The following is a 15,355-nucleotide window of genomic DNA, read 5'->3' on the forward strand; positions in this document are numbered from 1 at the left end:
CAAATGAACAGTGACATCACAGAAAGGGCTTTCGTATTTTTAATCTATTTTAATGTTTTATACATGCGTTTGACTTCAATTGACCATTGCGTAAAGTTGGGTTTTCATTTATAATACAATCAAATATTTTGCCAAAAAATAAATAAAAAGCGAGTAATCAAAACCAACCCAAACTTAACCATCATGACATCAATGGGTGGGATCAAAATCTTCTTAAACATCTCTCCAAAAAGGCTTTGGGGAAGAAAACATGGTCTAAAGTTTCAATATTTGTTTCACAAAATACACAATTATTTACCTCAAAATTTAATTTCTTTTTTAAAAACTAATTTTTGGGATGAACCTCATTTATAATTTTAAAGTTGACTTCCTTAACCTTTGGAGACTCGTGGACTTCTTTATTGGCAAATTCAATATTTAGACACTACTTCAGAATGTATAGAAATATGAATAAAGCCTATATAAATAAAAATTGAAATATGAATCAAGAAAATGAGTAGAAAATGAAATCATGAAAGGCGATCTTTTGCTACTGTTTTAGATTCAAAGAGGAAATCTGTTTTAAAAATATCGTTATTAAATTATTCCCAGTCCCAGCACAATATTTGCTCAAATTCCCCTGTTTGAACTTGATATCATTTTAAAATAACAAAAAATAGACAGTGACAGACTCTCTAAATAAGAACCAATAAAAACAATTCGGTCTCAAATTTATTTACACATTTTAAATGTATGGTGTCAATAACGTCAGATATTTACAACCCTTGACTTGAGTAAGAAAACTGTACAATAAAACCAGGAGTGTAGAAATAATTAAGAATCAAGATACAATTTACACATTCAAATCATCATCCAATAATGTTTACATACCCAATAACATCACACTGGAGTTCAAACCTACAATGAGCATCAATGTATTTGCTGGAAAAGAGAAAAATCAACAGACGTAACAAACAAAGAAAAGCCATATTACCATAGCAGACACACACACACACTGCACACAAGTGCACAAATCTCTGGGTCCATGTTTTACAATAAAGCACATAAAGACATTAGATTGAGTTTAAAAATGAACCTACATATTAGTGTTTTAAAAGAAGAAATTTGATTTGAACAAATAATTCTTCGGTATAAAGCTGTGAGATTCAGCATCGCTGAATAATAACTGAATCCGACTTAATTCTATTGCACCTCATTACAGTTAAATAAACGCTTAAGAAATCATCACATCCTGCTGTTCTACAACTTATTCATAGTGTTCAAGTCAAATATTAAAGTCACAAGTGCATTAACAGGCTCAAAATGAAATGATGGAACGACATATCAAATGTTTGTATTGATAAAATGCATCAGTCGTTGATACCATATATTTCCTCTCCACAAGAAAGAATCAGACAACGAAACCGACGCTGGTATTTGACATGATTTAAGCTGGTGGAATTATTTCTATCATAAAAGGTTTCGTCATCAAATTATGTGTCTGTAATACTGGCAACGGTTACAAAGTGACCATTTTAAGTGTTGTCGTCTTCGTCGTGTACTTCATTTCATTTGTTTTAAAGCTGTTAAAAACCATTCGGAGAGATTTCAGGAGTTTTTCATTGCAGGACTGCTGGTCTTCTCCGCTTCTTTATCCTTCACGAGGAAATGAAACACCTGATGAGAAGAATCAACAGATAAAACAATAGAAGGAGTCGGCGTGCAAATACATCTTAAAAGAGGGTTAAGTGTGGCAGAAGCCTCTAATATTCTGTCTGATTTCACACACTGGCCCCTTCAGGTGGGCACTCGGACAGGAACTGACCTGCGTCCACTTCCTGTTACCGCTGAGCATGTGAGTGTTGGAGATACAGGAGAAGAGGCGCTCAGGATGCGTGTCTTCCGGCAGTCTGCTGAGAAACTGAGCGATGTGGATGAAGTCCATCTGCAGAAGAACCTCCTCAAAGAGTCGCAGGATCCCCAGACCCGTCCGGAACAAAAACTCTTCACCGTCTCTGCAAAAAACATCCCATACCCGACACGCCACGTCCAACGGCAGAGACTTCGTGTAGAGCGAAAAGATCCTGTTCAGACACAAACATCAACGGACAGGTTAATCCCCAACAAATGATGATATATATAGAACAGGCTGCGTGTGATTGGTTTGAATGTTCTTGGACTCACCAGTCGATCAGATACAGATCAGGTGTGAGGTTGGAACTCTTGAAATGGTTGAAGAGTCGGGGCAGGTTTTCTTCGAAGAACACTTCAAATGCCGCAAAGTACTTCAGCATCTAAGCACGAGACATATTTCGGAAGACCTTAGAGCATCTGACCACATTCACAATAAGGGGAGTAACGTGTGTCTGATGTGTAATGAAGAGATGTACCAGCTCATGGTCCACTCTGAAGAAAGCCATCTGACAGGGTTTATTCAGGAGATTGGCGAAGGCGATAAAAGCATCAGCTTCCTCCAGGTTCAGAATCAGCACTGCTGCTATGAAGGACATTCCCTGAACCTGCAGCCAAAATAAACAACTTTTGCTCGGTAACATGCACACACACAGCTGCCCGTGTCCATGTCATCACAAACAACATTAAAGTGAAATTGATCTCCTTTTCTTAAGCTGGTGAAGAGAATAACTTGCATAGGCAGATCCCACACAAACTAAATAACTCAAGTGGTGTACTGGGACGATTCCCACAAAATCTTGGTTTCAAACATGATTTTCTTAAAAACAACTATTTATTGAAAACAAGGTGTGACATGTTAAAAAAAATCTATTTAAAATCTTTTACTGACGGTTTAACAATTGAACAAAATTGATTCCTTGATCAGTAGTAATCCGACCCGTAGCTAAAAAAAAGCCAAAGCCATGATGCCTAGTTTTTATTAATCAAAAATGATAAGACATTGATGAAATATGGATAGAAAATATTACATGTAATTTTGTGAAATGTGTAAAACTACCTGTATCAGTAACGAGAACGGGGAAATTACGTTCTTACGTTCATTACGTTTTTAACAAGACAAATATGAAGTAATCTGTTAACCTGTCAGCCATTTGAAAGGAATTGATAGAGGTGTTTCTTCCCAAACAAAAGAAAAGATCTTTGTATGTTTGCAAACAGTGCTTTATGAACACATGGACACATATTTCTTTATTTTTACTATACAGTACATGAATATTTTGTCAGTGTTTTTTCATTTGAGAACCTCTAGTAGAATATCCTCTTGTATTTTTTCTGAATGTTTTAGTTTTACACCATATAATGAACTGCTGCGTTACGGTAATAAGAATTTCAGCGGAAAAAGCAATAAAATAAATAAACAACTAATTCGTTAAAATGATGCTTTGTCCAAGGTAGAGAACACAATTGGGTTTATTATGATCATTATTTGTGTTGTGGAATGACGTCTTTATAATTAAAATCTTAACTGCAATGATGTTTCAGTAGTTTCATGAGAATGACCCAGTTGCTTTATTTTCTTTTTGCAGAATATAATCTTGTAAATAGTTTAAATGTCGGGTTAATGAAGTGGACCTGTGATTATTTTAAATGTATCAATATTCTCATGGTGTAAGCAGTAGATTATAGATGCGAGTAGATGATGAATTGACTCACATATCCCACATCAGGTCTGTAGCAGGTGTAAGCGCCCAGCACACTGTGCAGGAGATCATGATACGGCCCACCCTAACAAACAACACAAAGACATCAGCATCATCCACATCGATCTTCTACAGATTCAGCAATGATGATGCTGGAGAGGAACAACTTTAACTGGAACAAACTTACAGCTAATAACAAGAGCTTTACCTTCTGAAAGATGAAGAGAGATGGAAACGTGCGAGAGATGTCCAGTTTAATAACATCCAGACTGGACTCACGGTCAGCTACTGACGCCCCACTGTCCACTGTCACAACACGACACATCACATCAACATACAGACACGACACTGATTCAATAAAACATTAGCATTTTTAGCTATCTTGGTATGGTTAACCTGTGAGCTCAAACATACTTATAGACGAGAAAGACAAACCGTCTGATTCCAGCTCACAGCTCGTCTCCCTGACGCTCCTCCAGCGCTCCCTGGCTCGCGAGAGGAAGATGTCGTAAAGATCTGAGAAAAAAGAAACACATTTGCGTTGAGGTATGATGCCACTGAGCTACAATCAAAGCAAGGGTTGTTGAGGCTGCAGGCACTGATCTGGAGTGCGGTTCAGAGGATGTGTCATGGATGTGATGAAAGTGGGATCGGACCTCCTTTCCTCTCTTCATATTCTTGACTGCTCCCCCTGTCGTGCATAAGGTGCAGGAAATGTCCTTTTGGGCAATTCAATTAAACCGGTCTGAAATAGTGGGATTATAACACATACATGGGCTAGCTACCCATGTTGGCAGGAACTGTTACTATAAAGTGTAATAGGTCCACCAATCTATGGCTACGAACATCACAAGAGGAAGAATAAGCTGATTAAGGCATATTTTCAGGAATATCCAATTCAGGGCATAGATGTATGACATGGAAACCATCACAACACCCAAAGCATGTACAAAAAACGGCTGCTGGTTAAGCACCAGGAATGGAGGTCAAACCCAGCAAATCCCACATCGTTTCTATTGTCAAGGGCCGGCTTACCAACGAGCCCATACCAACGTTCAGGGAAAACCCCATCGATAGCCTTGGATGGGGGTACACTGCAGACTTAAAGACGCCGAACAAGTGGAACAACTCCGGCAAGAGACAGCCAGTGGACTCAATAATAAAGCTCTTGGAGTGAGCTGTGGAGTATGGAAACAAACAGGCTGTTTTATCATAAGCCCTACATATGATGAATCCGCATGTTTGGTGTGGACAAGATCCTGCCACCTATGTGCAGCTCCAGCAAACCTTAAACACAGAGACCTTCTTTCCGCTATTCATATTCTTGACTGCTCCCTCTGTCATGCATAAGGCATGGGAAATGTCCTATTGGGTGACTCAGGGCAACAGCTTACAAACAAACAAGATAAATTATTTATATCAAATGTATTTATCATAAAGAAAGGCTGAGGCTCGGAGCAGTTTATCAGAGTAATGCAGTAAAAAGGTAAAAGAAGTTCAGTTAATCTCTTCACTGACACATTAAATACCTGAGGTTATGTTGAGTTCATTCCCAATGGCCAGACTCCAGACTTTACCCCTAACATTGGGTGGAAGACCCTGCCACCAGAGATCTCGCACACGCCTCGTCCCGCGCCTGAAGTTCAACAGAGCCGTTAATATATAACAATGTAGAGATATACTGCACATTAACAACAGGGCTTGTATACTGTATGCGTTTCTCACATGTTCTCCCAGTTGGGAAGGATCTCATTGTTCCACACCAGCATAGCGTTGGCGATACTGTCCTCCTGTTTAAACCTCTCCTTCATCTGTTTCTTCTTCTTCTGAGCGTCCTTCAGTTCTGTCAACAGACATGTGATGCTAATGCTAATGCTAATGATGTTCACATCAGGGCTAATGCCGGGTTCACACCAAACACGAATTGAACGATGTGCGCGAGTAGATTACATACAAAGTCAATGCGAAGATGCTTATAGTCAGTCCGGCGAAGCGAATGACGTGAATCGGGCGGCGAGAAAGCCGCTAACGTGGGTCGATCTCATCTTCGGCGAAGGTTGAATATAATTTCAGATCACGTCACTCAAGTGCAAATAACAAAGTTTTCCAGCGAGTAATAAAGAGCGTGATCGCGTTTGGTGTGAACACTGCATAAACAGTCACATTGTACCTCACTCGACATTACGTCGATGAGTAACACGGTTCAGTAATGTACCTCTCTTTTTCATCTCGGCCACCATTTCTTCATACTCCTGACGGTGGCGCTGTGCCTCCTCCTCTGATTTAGCAGGAAGATTCCTGAGGATGACAAGTGAACTTCATTCTCAACACTTATTGTGTGCACTAATAAACTTGTAATGAAGATTCTGGAATCACTGGTTTATGGTTCAACTGACAATCTCACGTTTCACCGGTCATTTATTCTTAATAAGGATTTGGAGACTTGAAGACACACTTGCGTGGCGAAATACGATACAGTCTGTGCTAAGTCTTATTTATAGCCTTTTGTTCATGTAAGATGAGCCTGTGAAGGTTTGTTGGGAGATCTGGAACGCAGGTCAGTAGATACGATGAACCTCACAAGAGGACTGTAAGAGTTCTGACCAAACCATTGACCATTGTTAATGATTTAAAAAAATAAACATGAGAAGAATCATAATAAACATAATTGTGTTCTCTATCTTCCACAACGAATAATATTGACACAGCAATTCATTATTTTTGTACTTTATTGCAAATCTCATTAATGTAACATGCCCAGCTACCAGCTATGCATGATATGTTGTAATTTAACAGATTCAATTGTCTTTTATTGACCTTGAAAACACGAAATGCAAAAAATGTAGGCATTATAAAAACAACCTTCAAACTAAACTTCTATTTTAATGAATCATATTATGCAGTAAATAACAAACAATATGTAAACACTGCAAAATGTGTTGTCACAAACTCAACTGACAGGCAGTAATTGCACAAAAATGATGCTTTGTTTTCTCAACATGCGCAGTTGTGGCTCCCAAAGCCACCGTAAACACTAGTGCTTTTTGAGTTAAAGGAGTAGTTCACCTTCAAGATGAAAATTCTTCCACAGAACAGAAAAGAAGATATTTTGAAGAATGTTGTTAACAGGTGCATTGGTTACAATAGAAGTAAATGGGGTCCAGTGCTGTTCTGTCACCAACATTCTTCAAATTCACTCACACAAATGCTCCAAAATATATTTAGAGGTCCACAGGTTAAATTAAGGGGGAATATACGTCTGTAATTGCCTAAGGAAATTGTGTATGATCAATTAAAACTTGCTTTTGAGCTTAACATTCTTTGGTATTGACATTTTTAGCCCGTGACGGTGATGAGATATTTTGTAAATGTTTGAAACGTGATAAAGATTTTATTTAAAGACACTTTTAAATAGTGCTTTCAATCGATTAAAGAAAATTAATCTGATTAATCACACCTTTTTCTGTGATTAATCTAGATTAATCGCACATAACATTAATGTATTTAAATATACCTTACATTCTAATTATTTCATATTTAATCTCCAAATCAATGTAGAACAACTGATTTATTAAAAAAAATGTATGAATGAAAGGCAACATTCTGATATTAGTACTGCAATTGATGTCTTCATTAAATAGATCCTTTTCTATTTTTTACCATTAATAATAGCCATTTTACATTGATTATGTCTAACAGGTAGGAAATAGACAGAAATTGAATTAAGTTCTCAAACATTTTACAGTCTATAATGCTAAATTCAAAACTAAATACAGAATTTAAGCTTTATTTAGGATTTTATTCAATCAAATGGCTAGAACACTAGACAAAGGATGAACAAATAAACGGATGCTGCGCTAATTGCGATAAATATTTTAACGCGTTACTCATTTTAACTCGTAACTCTGAAATGCGTTAACGTTGACAGCCCTACATTTAAATATGTCAGACTTTGTTTTTAATGCCTAGTGATGAAATCTGTATACAAGTTTTCTTATCTAGTCTACACTAGAACAAACAGAATAAAATGACATAATTAAGGAAATGAGAAAACCCCTACAGTATTGTGATAAAATCATTGATATTATCAAGTGTTGTATTATATACTGTCTGTATGTTTCACGATGTTACTAGCTTTGATATATCATGAGTTTGAAGTTGGACTCACGCGGGGCGGTCTTCTAGTATAAGAGCGGTGGTGGACATCGGCTCAAACTCCAAGTTCTTACGTTGGCTCTGAGAGGAAAGGGATGGACTCGGGCTGGATTTGATCACCTTGGCTTCATACTCCTGCGAGAAGAGCAAAATGTTACTAAATGTGCCTTTAACAGAATGGCAAGTTAGTGAGAGACATGATGACATGGAGGCACGTGAAGACGGATGTTCATGAAACACACGGGTCACTGAGTGTGATGTTTAACAGCCATGTAGAAAGTAATCTGCCTGTACCATCTACGTCGTGAGCTTTAACCCATTCATCCTAACTGTCTTCCACGTCCATCTGTAGAAGCTTCAATGAATACACTGTGAAAGAGGCTCTATGGTGAAAATATGGGTGAAAGAAAGAAACCAGTCAGAGGAGAGAAGAAGGTCAAGCTGCTCGATATCAAAGCTGCATATTTACATATCCAGATTTACAAACACGGTCAAGAATGAGATTACAGGACGTCAGTGCAGCAGCAACACAACAAGCATCACTGGTTTCAATAATGGCTTTAAAACACTACTGAACAATCTCCTTTATAGCATTTGATGGTCCCTGTTAGTTTGTATTGTGTGCAAAAGAACAGCTAACAGCTTTCTTGTGCCTCACGGAAGAAAGTAAATCGTGTAGGTTTGGATTATTCACAGTGGTGGATAAATGATTACAAATAGCCGAGATTCCCCTTGGGTTCCTTTAACTCAAACAGCATGTGTAGCAGTATGGTGATCGGTTGAGCAGGCATGTCACGTGATGCGAGTTCACGATATGACCAATGAGAGGTGAAATCGTTCCGTGCATGGAAGACGTGAGGATGACTGAATGGATAAGGGTTTGTTTAGAAACGTGAAAGCATACCGCTGAAGTTAAGAGATCAGGTGAAGACACAGATGTGAGATTGCCTGGATTACAGTCCTGAAGAGAGGAAAACAGACAAATATACAAACAGAACAGAACAGCACGTGTTGATCTCTTCAGACTCTCACCCTTAAGACACACTAATGTTGCGTTGGCCGCGAACTCGCGTCTGCCGCGGAAGTTGAAAAAATTGTAACTCGAGTGAGAAATTCGAATGACGAGCTCATTGGCACCTACTGTTTGACGGGTCCAAACTTTGCCCACGAGTCATAAAGAGAGTGGAACGCGATTGTTCACGTTTGGTGTGAACACAGCGTAAAACAAACGGCTCGCGTAATTGTAATCTCTGCTTGCACGTTTCTTTAAACTGATAAGGCTTTATAGACGGTTTCAAAACAACAACATAAACAAGTTCGTGGACTTCCTTTAACTTATGGACACATTCACAAACAATTCGTGCCTGTAGATTTCTGATAAGAAGAAAAAGAAACCGAGAAGAACTAGTACTTGGTTAAACTTGCCTCTCCAATATTTCGAAATTAGACTGCGACACCAAGCTCAACTGCTAGACGTCAATGTACCATACGGTTTAATGGGACAAAACCACAAGACCCATTCAACAAATTGATTTATTTAATACAATTATTACAACAAAATAATAATGTTAATTAATATTAACAAATTAAATATTAATAGTTATATTACTAGACATTAGTCAAACACAGACCGTAAGTCAACTGCAGTCCAGATGTGCGCGTCCAATGAAACGGGGTGTATTCAAGACTGGATCTTTCTTATTTGTGTGAAGATTAACAGAAGATAATCATGAGTCCATAACTAAACGTGTGTGTGAGCAACATAAGCAGAGCAGAGATAACACGAGGCCGGCCTCAAGCTCGCAGAATATTTCATAAAACATTCAACATTCACGCGCAGCGGAAATTTAAAGTATAAAAAAATATATATAACCGTGGCAATTAGGTTGACATAAAATCTAGTTTTCTAATAAAATAATCTAGTGTTTACACAATTCTATTTTGTCTACAAAAGTATTTTCTGACACGTAATCATCAAAAGCTTTGTAAAGTCAAGAAAAACATTTGCCTCGGGTGACCATAAACATTTAAATTGGAGTGTTAACCGTCCACTCCAGTCACCACCTACACAAATCATCAAATCTAGACAACTGATGCAAAAGACATCCGATGAGATGTTTGAAGAAGTGTTTCCTGGTTGGACATGCATGAATGACACTGATATCTTTTGTGTGATAAACTGCAGCAACAGCGTCTTTCACTGAAGTGACGTAAACCGGCCCACAGAATGGCATTAAAAAAACCAACGACTGATGGATTGTAGTTGTTTTTACGTCGTTGTTTTTGTAGTAACAGAAATGGAATATGAAAGTTGCAATTAAATGAGCAAAAAGTCAGGCTAAGTCAGTGCTATAACACTGAGGCGGAAAAAAGAATTACAGATGCACCGATACTAAAATTATCCACCGATACGATAACCGATCATTCAGAGTGATATCTGTCGAATACAATTCTAAACATTAAATAAATACTTCTTTACTATATGAATGAATAACATTCAGAAAGTTATGACTATAAATAATGAACATCAAACTGGTGATGTTTCTTTAAGTCTCCGCAACCAGAAGTTGCGATCGTGTTTACTTCTGTATTCTGACGCATTTCTGAGTGAAACTGAATTTCCAATTATAGATTTTTCACTGCGTTTTTTCAAAACGCTCTTCGTCCACACTAGCGTTTTTACGAAAATCATAATCACGATTATTTTGGCCAATATTGCGATTACTCATTAACCTTTAAAACAACATAGAAAATTGCGTGAGTAAAACCTCAGACACGTCAGCATGTGTCATTTCTGTCAGGTGTTTTTCTGCCAAATTATGACGCGGCAATGTGGAGCAAAGACACCGTTTTTTTTAAATAGACGTACAAAAGAGGTAACTTATAGAGATGTTGCTGGAGGAAACAATAAAGCTGCGAGAGTGAAACTCAATTTAATATTCCGTTTTAATTTGACTGGGACTTTAACATTGCTTGCTTTTATCGACTTACACCTGTTACTGGCCGACAAATCGGTGCATGTCTAAAGTAAATGGCACTAACATTAGCTTTCTGTATATTTATAGGGAAGTAACGATTCACTCAGCTCACGATGCAATGCAATACATGATACTGTTCTAAGGACACGACTCATTAACCATTTATTTTTATAAATTGAATTGAGACAAATTAGAAATGAACAACTGCCAGAATGCTGCACATCTCTTCGTAAAATAAAAATATTGGTTATGTCAAATAACAAAACTAAACAATCAAATAAAGAATTATAATAAACAAACTAAGACTTTATCTGTACTTTTCTTGGATTTTATAAGCATTAAAGAAATATCAGCATATCCAGTCCCTGCTGTTCAAAACATGTACTGCGATTCATATAACATCTCAACCAAAATAAATCGTCACATATTTTAATCGATTTTTAACCGGATCACAGTGAATCGTTATATTACTGTACATTTATGTCTTGCAACACTTTGTTCTGTGGCATGCGTTCAGTCCAAAAGGTGTTTGTAAAAATTTAATGATTTCCAGTTTCTATAAGGTGCCAACAACACACCAAAAGCTGGTATTTCTACCAATAGTTCTAGGAAGTACGAGAACGTTCCTGCGGTGTGAAAACATCTCACCGCCCCACTCCCTGAATGAAAAGTCAAATTCAGAGGATGATCTTATTGGTTGATTCGTCCCGGTCTGCACAGCCTCATGACATCAGCGAAACAGAGCAAGAAAGTTGTGACATTTGGGTGTAAGATTATGACACATTTATCACATGAGCTCTGATGAATCGCATGTGGATTTTTGTTTTTATAAATGTAAAACAGACTACAGTGGAAATAAACAATCTTCTGCTGAGTGTACAGACGCATAACTCTGTGAATGGGTTGTGAACAGACCTGCTGAATGGTTCTGGAGTCTTTGGGGGGGCTCTCCCTCAGAGGGACTTTTCCAAACAGCTTCCATCCCGGTGCACTGGGGGTCTCTCTCGGCTTTCTGGAGAACAAACCTCGACTGAAGACACGATCACACAACAAGTGTTAAACACCACATCAGGTCCCTTTTCATGACCCCACTGATGACATCACAGATGAGTCACAGTGTTCCTCTTGAAGCTTAACATGATATGTACAGAAATTATCCAACAAGAAACCTAAATGCTTTTTGAATCTTTGAGAATGAGGAACTGGAAACCTTTTTTTGTATATTAGATAAATGCTGCAGTTTGTCTTTTTCTACAAATCTAAGATACAAGACAGATTTGACAATACCTGCTAAACATCTCAGAAATGCCATGCTTCTCGCCAAGAGTGAGACCGGACGCAGCGACGCTCAATGTGGTGGGGATGTTGTCCGGGGCGCTCTGACGCCGGCTGATTTCATACGTGTTCCTGGAGACCAGACTCACGTCCATGAACATTTCTGAGGTGAGAAAGATCTCGCCATCATCCAGACTCAAGGACGTGGATTCAGAGTTATGGAAAGTGCCAGAGGAAAATGTCCCGAGAGACCGTGTCACAGCAGCTGACGGACTGCCTGATGACTTTCTGTCCGGCTCTGTGTCAGGAGAACTGCTGGCGTCCTCATCGCCGTGAGCTGGCTCAGAAACGGATTTCTGGGGATTCGATTTATGTCCTAACCCGATAGATCTGATCTCACCGCCATCTTGAGAGGGTTCTGTGACTTCAGAGTGAGAATTTGACTGGCTGGTTAGAGGAACAGAGGGACAGGATTCAACCCCGAGAACACCGTCAACGTTAAAAGCACCGTGTAAAGAAGCGGAAGACGGTTCACCGTTTACGCAATCGTCTTTAAAATGACTTCCTCCAAGGTGAGACGATTTTGAAACCTCACACTCAGCATTTCCGTTTGGCAACTGTGTGCCATGCGGTGCGGAACATGACTGACTTCCTACAGCAGAGCACAGGAGATCAGTGTCCCGCCCGGTGTGCGATTGACTCTCTTCTCTCTGCGGCGTCCCGGTATGGGAGACGGTGTCCTGCATTATGTGTTCTGGTCTGTCTGTGACATCAGCGATGTGGGAAGGTGGTCTGCTATCCTCAGCACCCCGGCTTCCAGAGGAAGATGACTCCACCATCAGCTTCAGTGGAAAATCTATGGAGATGATGCGGCTCTTCTGGACGCCAGTGGATGGATAACCTACAGTGCATTTACAAAATATTTAACATACGTTTTTATTTGTATGCGCATTTTACAAGACTTTATACACACCACGCATTCAAGTTTAATAATATTAAAACAATAACGTTGAATTTGAAACGTGTTGTAATCCTTAAACCAGTATCGTTGTATTGTCTCGTGATATGAAAATGTCGTTACATATACACATAAAAACATGGTTCTGCTATAGTAACCGTATTTGTGGCCAAACTGTGGTTATATAAATGCTAATGAATAACCCAAAACACGGGTAGAATACTTTTACTGTAATAATCCCAGTTTGTATTGGTTGTGAATTATAACATTCTGAATGTAATGACATGTGATGCTGTCCACACAGGCTGCTCGCTAGGATTTGGGACAACGATGCTTTAAGTGACTTTACATACCCATCGACTTCAACCCAATTCCTGATAAAAGATCTCAACTAGAAAACCTTCTAGAGAGGACCGATGTTGTCCCGGTTCGCTGTCATGTGCAGGTACATCGTTATCTTCATGGCTGTCCTCTTCATTTAAATTCCCTCCGCTCTTCTTTCGGTTTAATCAGAACATCTACTCGAAATGTCCTTCAGCATATTCACAAGATTCCTCATATGATTTAAAACACAAGTTCTGCCCGGACCGGGACCGGCAGACGATCTCCTCACCGCGACCTGACGCCATTTTGACAATCCAGTTACGTCACGCGGTGACGCAATGCGACGCAGGAGACTGCGCGCCGTCAGCTGCATGACACGAACAACATGCGCACAGTGAACAGGCAAAAACCCATATACACGCAAAACAATATCAATTGACTGTGGTCTGATAATGCAATAGGATTTGCACTTTAAAAACATGTTTTTTTATTTTGTCATCTGATCCAGTAACGTCGCACTACAGAACTACAAGATCTACGGTGAAAGATACACTTTTGCTTCAGACTGTAGTCTTTTATGTAATTATAAATGCTACTTTATCGGATTCAAAAGAAAAACATCAATATTTTATATACTTAATTTCATTTTGCATCTGAAAAAATGAAAGCATCTTTATGCGTTTTATAATACTGTATTTAAACAGTCAATGGGATACAAATAAATGAATACAGTGTCACGGCATTTAACATTTAACACAACACACTGTGTTAATAATAAAAACTGTTATAAAATGGTTAAAACAAAAATAAACATTTATAAGATGTAAACAATCAAAATGTACAGTTTCTCAATTCCCACGATACAGATCAGTTGGCTACTTTAAAAGTGGTGGGCCACTTAATATGCCCCCCAAATGTTTATTTTAGTAAAAATGACATCACCAGACCAAAAAAGTCATTGTCATTTTTGATGTATATTTTCGCTCATTTAGGCAGATGTGTGAAAATCTAATGAGAAGAAGAAACGTCCTGATGTGTTACGGTAATGAGAATTTGAGCATAGAATATCACAATAAAAAAATCGTATTGTTTCGCATAACGCCTTTTCCCCTTTTGATTTTGACACAATCACACAATCCAATTAAATGCCATGAAGCCTATAAAAGATCTCTGAGAGGTTCAGCTGATGCACACGGTGAGGTTTATTGTCTCGCTCCTGCATTTTTATTCTTATGCAAATGAAACGCAGGTGTGAGCACCTGGATTCCAATAATCTCTTGATTCAAATCTCTCACTGGAGTTGATGTTCTTCTCAAAGTTTCTTTAAAGCTTTTTCATGGGGAACCAAATAGCATGTCTTCAATGTTTCATCTTGTGGTTGCAAAAGTGTTTTTTGTTAGTTTTGAAGACCTTAATGTTACATGTGCAGTATGGCTGTATATATGAAACACGGCACAAGAACACAATCATGTCTTATTCATAAAAGACCATTTTATATCCATAATTATGTCCACGATTTTAAATATCTCTGATAAATATTATGATCGGGCCAGAATGAACAGTGCGTTTCTGCCTAATAATCTTCCTCTTAAACAATGACTCTTTTCTGTGGTTGTTTATTTATTTTGCAAAGTTGCAAGGTATGTTTCAGCTTTCCTGTAGCTCAGTGGTTAGATCATGGCACTAGCAATGCCAAGGCCATGGGTTCGATCGCATACTCAGATGTATAGTATAATGCAATGTAAGTCCCTTTGGATCATCTAAATGTAATGTTGACTTTAGGCATACAACTCTCATGATAAAATATTACAAAAATTATAAAAAATATATAAATAGCTTTCTTTTTCTAAATAAATTTAAGGAAATGCGAGTGAAACCAGAGTTAGACATGTGAGTCCTGATGTGTCTACGTGATAAATCCGATCTGAGAATGAATAGCCTACTACAGTAACATATCGGACAAAACAACACAGCAGCACACACAGATGCATGTAATAAACAGTGTGTTTGTTTTGATCATCTGGAATGTAACAATGAGATATTGACGATACGCAACAAGAGTAATGCAACAT

At 38.4% G+C, this 15,355-nt stretch overlaps 1 protein-coding gene across 4 annotated transcripts; it reads right to left on the reverse strand.

The window, feature by feature from the left end:
- Positions 1 to 693: 693 nt before the first annotated feature.
- tbc1d12b (TBC1 domain family, member 12b) lies at positions 694 to 13,674 on the reverse strand. Of its 4 annotated transcripts, none has more exons than XM_079477205.1 (14): positions 13,313 to 13,674; positions 12,014 to 12,902; positions 11,642 to 11,738; positions 7,762 to 7,883; positions 5,809 to 5,891; positions 5,319 to 5,436; positions 5,123 to 5,229; positions 4,029 to 4,109; positions 3,802 to 3,899; positions 3,607 to 3,678; positions 2,370 to 2,498; positions 2,164 to 2,273; positions 1,805 to 2,063; positions 694 to 1,656 (listed from the first exon to the last, which is right to left on the reverse strand). In XM_079477205.1, exons 1-14 carry the CDS (start codon positions 13,314 to 13,316, stop codon positions 1,588 to 1,590), a joined length of 2,238 nt encoding a protein of 745 aa, XP_079333331.1. In that variant the 5' UTR covers positions 13,317 to 13,674; the 3' UTR covers positions 694 to 1,587. The 4 variants fall into 4 exon arrangements, with proteins under 4 accessions (XP_079333331.1, XP_079333328.1, XP_079333329.1 ...); XM_079477202.1 differs by having other exon boundaries at positions 4,008 to 4,109; positions 11,642 to 11,756; positions 13,313 to 13,642; XM_079477203.1 differs by having other exon boundaries at positions 4,008 to 4,109; positions 13,313 to 13,631.
- Positions 13,675 to 15,355: the final 1,681 nt, after the last annotated feature.

This window comes from Barbatula barbatula (assembly GCF_947034865.1).
Source record: "Barbatula barbatula genome assembly, chromosome: 16".
NCBI classification, from domain to species: Eukaryota; Metazoa; Chordata; class Actinopteri; order Cypriniformes; family Nemacheilidae; genus Barbatula; species Barbatula barbatula.

Excerpts from the sequence above, each read along its gene's own strand:
- tbc1d12b (XM_079477202.1), bottom strand. Across the intron at positions 11,757-12,013 it reads ATTTCTGAGATGTTTAGCAG|TCGAGGTTTGTTCTCCAGAA; the intron begins GTATTGTCAAAT and ends TCGTGTCTTCAG. Across the intron at positions 5,892-7,761 it reads ATACTAGAAGACCGCCCCGC|GAATCTTCCTGCTAAATCAG; the intron begins GTGAGTCCAACT and ends TGTCATCCTCAG.